This window comes from Oenanthe melanoleuca, chromosome 13, assembly GCF_029582105.1.
Source record: "Oenanthe melanoleuca isolate GR-GAL-2019-014 chromosome 13, OMel1.0, whole genome shotgun sequence".
NCBI classification, from domain to species: domain Eukaryota; kingdom Metazoa; phylum Chordata; class Aves; order Passeriformes; family Muscicapidae; genus Oenanthe; species Oenanthe melanoleuca.
The window spans coordinates 2,944,872-2,953,999 of NC_079347.1; the positions used below are offsets into that span (position 1 = coordinate 2,944,872).

The 9,128-nt window shown below is 54.1% G+C and overlaps 1 protein-coding gene across 5 annotated transcripts in view; it reads right to left on the reverse strand.

The window, feature by feature from the left end:
* The window catches only part of TCERG1 (transcription elongation regulator 1), a 29,605-nt gene extending 22,100 nt beyond the window's left edge, over positions 1-7,505 (reverse strand). For 3 of the 5 annotated variants that reach the window (XM_056502297.1, XM_056502296.1, XM_056502295.1), the window contains exons 1-5: positions 7,400-7,505; positions 5,812-6,037; positions 4,198-4,350; positions 3,850-4,087; positions 1,106-1,348 (exon numbers count right to left, since the gene is read on the reverse strand). In XM_056502297.1, the coding sequence (XP_056358272.1) occupies positions 1,106-1,348; positions 3,850-4,087; positions 4,198-4,350; positions 5,812-6,037; positions 7,400-7,473 (934 nt within the window). In that variant the 5' untranslated portion in view covers positions 7,474-7,505. The remainder of the gene's footprint in view (positions 1-1,105; positions 1,349-3,849; positions 4,088-4,197; positions 4,351-5,811; positions 6,038-7,399) is intronic. The other 2 variants (XM_056502300.1, XM_056502298.1) reach the window with 1 other exon arrangement.
* Between the last annotated feature and the right edge of the window lie 1,623 nt (positions 7,506-9,128).

Below are 9,128 nucleotides of genomic sequence, written 5' to 3' on the forward strand. Positions count from 1 at the left end.
CCAGTTATTTTAGAACTGTTCTAAGAGCAGAGGCAGCTAAAAGGTGGTGCTCTCCTCTAGCCAGACTTTAACTGCTGTCAGGCTTTCTTCCCTTATCAAAGGAGTGTTCTGAAGGGCTACTTCTCATCCATCCAGTGGAGTGGGGAGGTGAAGGCCTCCCTCCACATCACTGGGTGGCTGCATTAGGACAGCAGGAAAGTCAAAGCTTGTACAAAGAGTCAGAAACACGAAGATGCTGCTCAGAGCTGCTTCTTTGTCTTTTTAGATCTGAAACTAACTTGGATCCAATACAACTGCAATCTCCAACCTCCCTCTGCAACACAAAATCATCAGTTCCTGGTGTATGTTTAGTGCCACTGTGCACAAAATCAAACACACAAACATCAGTTTTGTATCAGAAAGGAACTCAGTGGTATCCATGCAAATCAAGCGTGGTGTGTAAGTGCCATTAGTGATCTCCTGGGAGGCCCTCTGCAACAGCTACAGATAGTGAGTCCAACATTTTGCCAGCCTAAAATTCCTTCCTTAGGTATCTAAGTATCTCATAAAAATTTCAGAAACTATTATATATCCAAAAGAAGCATGCTGCCATCTAAGGCTCCTTCTCCATGTTCTTTAAACCTAAAGCCTGTGGTGCCCTAAATGCCTCATTATGGTCCTCAGGTCACACCTCAACACTCAACCCAATGCTGCAGACTAAGAGAACTGGGAACACCTGATTCCACTGGGGTCATGATTTCCACGGTAATTCTTTTTGCTCATCCATGTCCTAGTGAATATTTATGCACAAGACTTAAGGTCTAAATCAAGAAAGTAGAAAAAAATTAAAGCAATATTGCAATTAGTAAAATATAGTGCTCAACATTCTCATTTAAACATTACATGTTTAAATGCAGCTGTTTTCTGCCAAGTATAGCAAAGAACTAAAAGTCCAAAAAATATATGTTCTTTGTTAATTAAAAAGTCTGTCTGCTAACCCTGAATTCTTTCAGAGATACTCTGAGGAGAGGATCCAGGCAAGTTCTGTACACAGTGGACACATGAGTGCAAACAACTGACAACATGGACATGTAGCAGACAAGACAATTACAGTTTGCCAATTTACCTGGAAGTGGAATAGGCATGCCAGGAAGGGGGACACGAAATGGAGGTACCATTACTGGTGGAAAAGCAGGAATTGCTGCAGTTGGTTGAGGTACTGCATGAGGAACTGCAGGAGGCAATGTCTGTGGGACTGGCTGGGGTACAGTCTGCACAGGTGTAGCAGAAGGAGCAGAGGTTGAAACACTGACTGATGGTGTGGCAACTGAAACACCCGAACTTGGGGTCTGGTCTTGTGTGGTAGGTGCTGATAAGAAAACACAAAGAACACCTTGTATCTTAGACACTGCAATCAATCCTGCAAACATACTGGTGCTCTGTTTCCCAGTACAGCAGCTATGCTCAGACATAACCAGCAGGAAGACACTCCTGGACAAAACATACTGTGCCTTCTCTGGAACCTTAGATATTCACAAAGAAAGTCCATTTCCAATTTTAATTTGTCCCATTCTTTACACCTAACATGTCTCTACAGCAGCAGCAGGGCTGTATCAAAGGAGTAACACAGGCTGGAATGAGGTTCTATTCTGTTCAGAGAAACAGAAAAGGAACATTACAGCAAGTTTCCAATGGCAACAGGCTGTCCTTGTGTTACATGAACACAGGTTCTGCTTTTAACAGCAGCACATGCACAACAGCAGTTCTGCCTTCAACCATGCCGGGCTTTGCACCCAGAACAGGGAAATGCCAATAAAAATGTGTAAACAAGCAGAAAAGGAAAATGCTGTTCTTCAAAAGCTGCAAGAACTTTCTTGGTTTTCAGTGCCTCCCAGCAGGAAAACACACAACTGGCATTCAGTTCCATAATCCTTGCAGCATGACTGGTTTCAATTTCAAATTGTTTTCATTGGGAGCAAACAGTCTCACAGCACAGGCCATCAGGAACTTGACACAAGTCTGCTTAAACTTGTAAACTCACTCTGTGAGATTTGGTGCAGGGCAGAAGGGAAAAAGAAAAAATCATAAAGAAATCACACCACTTTACAGCCATATTCCAATGGGAACACGGTGCACTTTCTATTACTACCAGAAACATTCCAAACAATATACCAGTATTAGCATATTTAAATAAAGATTTCTGATCTTTTGATAAACGTTTCAGAAAGGGTGAAAGTTCTTAGCAGTGCCTAACATTGAGGGAAACAGAGCAGACAGTCAGTATGTGATTTGTAAGACCTAAGTCAAATCAGTACAAGGCAAGAATGAAGCTCAGCCAGAAGTCCCAGGGCTTTTTTACAGGCCAAGCCTAAGAGTTATAAAATTATTATAAATTGTAAAATTTCATCGCCTAGGCACAGACACCAACAGTAACAGTTCTTGAAAGCAAAGACAAAGTTTAGCAGATAGAACAGGTAGAAGTGGAACAGATTGTCAGCATTCAACATTAGGAAATTCAGCTTCAGAGAAGGTGAATAAAGTGCTGCTCCCAGAGAATGACCAGCTCTGCCCAGCACAACACTGGGTCAGGAGTTAACATTTACCTCCACCTGATCTGTCACTCAGCACAACAGTTACAGCAGACCATAGCTCAACACAGAATTAACAGCATACTGAGTTACCCTCCAAATTAAAGGAAAGCCCTAAAATGCTTTGAGGAATGCAAGTTCTTTGCTGCTCTAATGACGTGTCCTCCCTCCAGCCTAAACAAAAGCAGAACTGGAGGATTACCTAAATTTGACTCCCTTTCACACACAGATTCTGAAGTTCAGGTTAAATGGTGAGTTAAGCTTGACTTGTCTCACCTGTTACATGAAAACTCCAGAGAATGCAACTCTACCCCTCAGTGGGAGTTGGAACAGCTCATGTCCTGCACACTCTGGCCTGGCTCAGTGCACACATGTGAGCCAGTGCAGCAGCTACAATGCCCAATGTCCCATGCCAGACTCCTGCTCAGCACCAGTGCTGTCTGTCTGTGGCCCTGCATGCAAGTCAGGATGTGCTCTGAGCTGCTCCTTCCCCTGCACAACTCACTTTTGGGCACAGGGACTGACCTTGCTCACTGCCTGCTGCTGACACACAAAAAACAGCCCTAACTCACACTCTATCAACGTACCTGGCAGCACACACGTGCCAAAGTGCAGTGCAAACCACGCTGCTCTGTGCACAGCCATGCATTTATGGACATGCTGCATAAAGTCACTCCCCTTTCCTTAGTTGGAAAATGCCTACAAGCAAAGGGTCAGTCCATGGAAGCAGCAGACTATCATTCAAAGGTCATAAATGAACAAAAGTGGCTCCAAGGACTTTCTTTTTCCTCTCTGTGGAACTCTAGAGAATAGGAACTGAGAAGGCTTAGGCAGAAGAATAATGCCAATAAAAGTAATATAACAAAGAAACTCTAAGCTCTACTCTGTAATCAGTCAGTGCTCACAGACCAGCAGCTGAGACCCGACCTACAGAAACAGATGCCACGGAGAAAATTGCTACAACTAAACTCCTACCTCAGATCAATGTTTCTTGTGAAACATTTTTTAAAACAATCTAGCCCTACCTATAGTCAAAAGGAAATAGATGTGTAATAGCTTTGAGATGATGTGATAACAGCAGAAGAAAAATATACAAAGACCTGAAGAATTCTTTGAGACTGGGGAGAAAAAAGTTTGCATGCAAGGTTCATCTGGACTAAACACTGTACTTTAAATTCACACTCCATGCTGAAACAACTGTGTCCTGAACACCCAGGCTCTGCTGCAGCCATTCCCCATGCAGCACCCCCACCCCAGAGGCTGAGGCACCCCCAGGACTCACTGGAGTTGGTCTGGGACACGGAGGTGGCCGTGGTGGTGGTGGAGGTGGTGGAGGACTGCGTGCTGGAGGAGGTGGATGGAGATGCTGCAGCTGCAGGGCTGCTGGTGGTGGGGGTGGAGGCCCCCACGGCCTGGGCCTGGGCTGCCAGCATGGGCGTCAGCTCGGACTGCTGGATGACCTTGACCCCGTCCGGTTTGCTCCACGCCGACTCGCGGGTGCGCGCGTTGTAGAAATAAACCTGTGGTGGGACGGGGCAGTCACAGCACAGCTCACCGTGTGAGCAGCCTGCTCCTCCAGGAGCACAGCCAGGCCTGCCTGTGTCCCTGCAGCCCCCCAGCACCACCTCACCTTCCCGTCCGGAGTTTTGTTCTCCACCCAGATCTCCTCAGCTGGGGGCATTGCTGGCGTTCCTGGCGCAGACACCGGCGGCATTCCTGGAGGGAACATCATACCAGGAGGTGGTGGCATGCTACCCATGGGAGGAGGCATAAATGGTGGTCTCTAAAGGCATATAATAACAATAATGATGATAATGATAACAACGACATCATTGCAAGCAGTTTTCCTGTCTTAGAGAACCAAGAGACACTACACCAGCAGTAAGGACAGCTGTGCCAGGCCTGGGCTCCTCTAACAATCCACCGCTCCCAGCTCAGGGAATGGGCTTCCTGCCAACCCCCCACCCATGGAGAACACCTGAAGCCATCACTTCACTTCTGAGATGCAAACAGCAAGGCACCTGAAAAAGGTGGCATGAACAGAAACGTGGTCAAAGAAAAGTCCAAAAGTCCTCTCCTGAAAAGGAGAAAATATCTCAATGCAAGGAAGAATGGAAAAGCTGTTCCCAAACAGCAGCTGCTCAGACAAAACCAAATACCAAATACCCCAGAAACCAAACCACCCTCCCAGGAGAGAAACATTAAAAAAAACTAAATGACAAGTAAGCATCCAGTTTGTCAGGACAGCTGAGCAGTGGGCTTAATTAAAATCCAATGCACTCCTAAATTTCCCACTAACTAAAATTTTAACTAGTACCAATTAAAATAAGACAAAATCACATGTTCATTATTGCATGATAAACAATCCTGATCTGTCCTGTACACAGCTACCTGAAAGCCTGAACACCTGTCCATAATTCAAAGTACATTCAGTTCTTTCATTTTACTTGTTTACTTGGACTGTCTGAAATTTCCTATATGCAACAAGTGCAGTGTAAAAACAGTGGGCAAAATTATCTGCAACCACCACCAACTGCCCCAATGATGCTCATCACTCCAGCTCTCTCTGAGTGTCACCCTGAGCCTGCCAGGGCCAGGCTGGGCTGGGACAGCCCAGGACACCCCACAGCACGGGGAGGGGTGCTCAGTGACAAACTGCACACGAGCTGCCTCCCTGCACCCACCATTTCTCATTCACAAGGTGCTGTCCCCTGCAAACTGCTCAGGCCTCAGAGAAACAGACAAAAGTCCCTAAACCATCAGTTTAGCAGCAGAACTGAATCTGCACACAGAGGTATGCAGCGGTTACAGCACCACACCTGCGCCCTGTGCTCGAAACTTGCCTTGCTGTTTCCTTCACCCATTCCAGGGTCCATTCTCATACTATTTCCACAAAACCACAGAATCAATTACATCAGAAAAGACCTCCCAGACCATCGAGTCCAACCTGTACCAAACCTCCACCTTGTTTCCAGCCAAGAGCACTGAGTGGCACGTCCTGTCATTCCCTGGACACCTCCAGGGATGGGGACTCCAGCACCAGCCTGAGCCTCCTTCTGTCCAGGCTGAGCCCCCTTAGATCCCCCAGCTGCTCTCATCAGACTTGTGCTCCAGACTCTCCACCAGCTTCACTGCCCTTCTCTGGACACCAGCACCATGTCCTTCCTGAAACTGAGGGGCCCCCAACTGGACACTTCCACGCATGAAAACAAACGAAAAATCCCTAAATCGCAGAATTCCTTACCTGTAGGTGTGGAGGCCCCATGGGCGGGGGGATCCCTCCCGGCGGCGGCATCGGGGGCATGCTGGGGTCGAAGGGGGGCCGGCCGAAGGGGGGCCGGGGGGGCGGAGGAGGGCCCCGCATCATGCCGAAGGGCGGGGGCGGCCGCAGCAGCGGCGGGGGCCCGCGCAGCACCGCGCTGGGCGGGGGCGCGGGGCCGCGGAACCGCAGCGCCTGCTGCTGAGCCATCCTGGGAAGAGAGCGACACGAACACGGGTCACCGCCGCTGGCCGCGCCACGGAACCGGCAACACCCGGCGTGCAGCAGGGGGTGCAAAACGCGTCACGTTCGAGTGGGGAAAGACAAGCGTGCAACTACTTCAAGATGTTTTGCTTTACAATTCAAGGTTATTAGTCCTCAACTGTGAATTTCTCCTCACAAAAATGGACAGCCAGAGCTGGGATGGGTAGGCGGGCAGCGGGAAGCGCATCCTTCCCTGTCTGCCAGAGCCCCCTGAGCAGCCCGGTGCTGAGAGTGCTGCCCGCAGGTCCGTGCCGGGGCTCTGCCCGGCGGTGCGGGCGCTGCAGCACCGGGACCACAGCATTCCCTGTGTGCCCGCAGCATTCCCTGTGTGCCCGCAGCATTCCCTGTGTGCCCGCAGCATTCCCTGTGTGCCCGCAGCATTCTCTGTGTGCCCGCAGCATTCTCTGTGTGCCCGCAGCAGCCCCGTGTGTCCGCAGCATTCCCTGTGTGCCCGCAGCAGCTCCTGTGTGCCCGCAGCATTCTCTGTGTGCCCGCAGCAGCTCCTGTGTGCCCGCAGCAGCTCCTGTGTGCCCGCAGCAGCTCCTGTGTGCCCGCAGCAGCCACTGTGTGCCCGCAGCAGCCCCGTGTGTCCGCAGCATTCCCTGTGTGCCCGCAGCATTCTCTGTGTGCCCGCAGCAGCTCCTGTGTGCCCGCAGCAGCCACTGTGTGCCCGCAGCAGCCACTGTGTGCCCGCAGCATTCTCTGTGTGCCCGCAGCAGCCACTGTGTGCCCGCAGCAGCCACTGTGTGCCCGCAGCAGCCACTGTGTGCCCGAAGCATTCCCTGTGTGCTCGCAGCAGCTCCTGTGTGCCCGCAGCATTCCCTGTGTGCCCGCAGCAGCTCCTGTGTGCCCGCAGCATTCCCTGTGTGCCCACAGCAGCTCCTGTGTGCCCGCACTACGGCCCGGCCTCAGCACCGCTGTCCCCGCGCGGAGCCACCCGCCCTCCGCACGGGCTTTCAGAAAAAAACTCCGCCTTCAGGACCAGCGAAAGCTCCTCTGCGGCTCGGGGGGACAAAAAGCACAGTGCGATACAATGGTCGCATGAGGACTCAGATCTGAAAAAATTATGGTTATGGGGCGGTGAGCGACAACAGACACGGTCTATCCGCATTCCCAGAGGACGCCCCGGCAGCCGGTCCCAGGCCCGGGAGCGGCCCAGGCCCGGCGAGCGGGAACAGGGCCCGTCCCGCCGCACCGCACGCGGGGCCGGCAATGGAGGCGGGAGAGCTCCCGCCGGCCTCTCGCCCCGCCCGGCCCCGCCCCGGCTCTCCCGGCAGACCAGCCCCGGCCCGGCCATGGCCCGCCGTACCGGAGGTCGGTGCCAAAGCGCTCGCCCGCCGCTGCCGCCGCCTCCCCGTCGCCGCCGCCGCCCCGCTCCGCCATGGCCGCCACCGTCGCGCGCACCCGCCCCGCCCCGCGCGGGCCCCGCCGCTTCCCATTGGCCGGCACTCCCGCCCGTCAGCGCGCGCGGGGCCCAGCCCGGGCCGCCATTGGCCGCCGCGCCCGCCGGCTTTGAATGGGGGGAGCCGGGCGCGCCGCCATTGGCTGAGCGCGGGCGGCCCGCGCCGCACGCGCCTGAGGTCACGTGAGGAGCGACCCGGGGGGGAACCGGAAGTGACTCACGCCCAGGGGGAAGGGCAGCAGCAGCATCCAATCAGCGCTCGGAATTACGTGCGCCAATCAGCGCCTTCAGCCGGCGGCGCGTGCCCCCCCGAAACCAAAATGGGGAATGTCCCACCCCGTGACGTCACGGGGCACGGAACCAATGAACTGTTCCGGCGCGGGGAGAGCCACGGCCGCTGGGGGGCGCTGAGCGCGGGGGGCCCTGAGGGACCCGGCGGCTCCGGGGGATCTGTCTTTTCTCAGATAATTAAAATAAGGACTCGCTAGAGGACCTTTTGCTAGGGCGGTGCTGAGCCACAGAGACCTTTACACACGTTGGGTTTACTGCTTGGGGTGTTTATTCTTGTGTTTTGCATAAAGTCGCTGCCACTGTGAGGATATGGGACAGGTCAGCAGGCGCTGGAACCCCCTGGGAGCTTGTGTGTCCTGCTCCATCCCACCATGTCCTGCTCCATCCCACCATGTCCTGCTCCATCCCACCATGTCCTGCTCCATCCCAGCCCGTCCTGCTCCATCCCAGCCCGTCCTGCTCCATCCCACCATGTCCTGCTCCATCCCAGCCCGTCCTGCTCCATCCCACCATGTCCTGCTCCATCCCACCATGTCCTGCCCCATCCCAGCTCGTCCTGCTCCATCCCAGCCCGTCCTGCCCCATCCCAGCCCGTCCTGCTCCATCCCAGCCCGTCCTGCTCCATCCCAGCCCGTCCTGCTCCATCCCAGCCCGTCCTGCTCCATCCCAGCTCGTCCTGCCCCATCCCAGCCCGTCCTGCTCCATCCCAGCCCGTCCTGCTCCATCCCACCATGTCCTGCTCCATCCCAGCCCGTCCTGCTCCATCCCAGCCCGTCCTGCTCCATCCCAGCCCGTCCTGCTCCATTCCACCATGTCCTGCCCCATCCCAGCCCGTCCTGCTCCATCCCAGCCCGTCCTGCTCCATTCCACCATGTCCTGCCCCATCCCAGCCCGTCCTGCTCCATGTCCAGGGTGGCAGCGGGGCCGGGGCTGTCCCTGCTCTTCCCCGGGGTGAGGACACAGTGCCTGCTCCGCTCTGCAGGGGCAGGAGCTGCACTGGGTGTCCTATCCCACATCCACCTCACCAGCACCTTCCGACGGCAGAGATTAAACCGGCTTTGCCCACGAGTGCTCAAATCCTCCACACGCAGTGGGGCTGCCTGTCTTCCACACGTCTTTCATCCTCTTTTTATCTCCCTGTTGCAGGGCTGTCTCCATGTTTTATTGATGTCAAGCTAGCAGGCAGGAGCAGCTGCAGTGCCGCTCCCGGGTTCGGGGGGGCTGGTGCCGCTGCTGTACCCCAGCCCCCTCACCTTTGTGTTCTCAAAACATTCCAGTCGGGAATTCCCAGACTGCAGCTCCTTCTGGAGCAGTTGGTTAGTGGTGAGCTGCAAAACACGAGTCA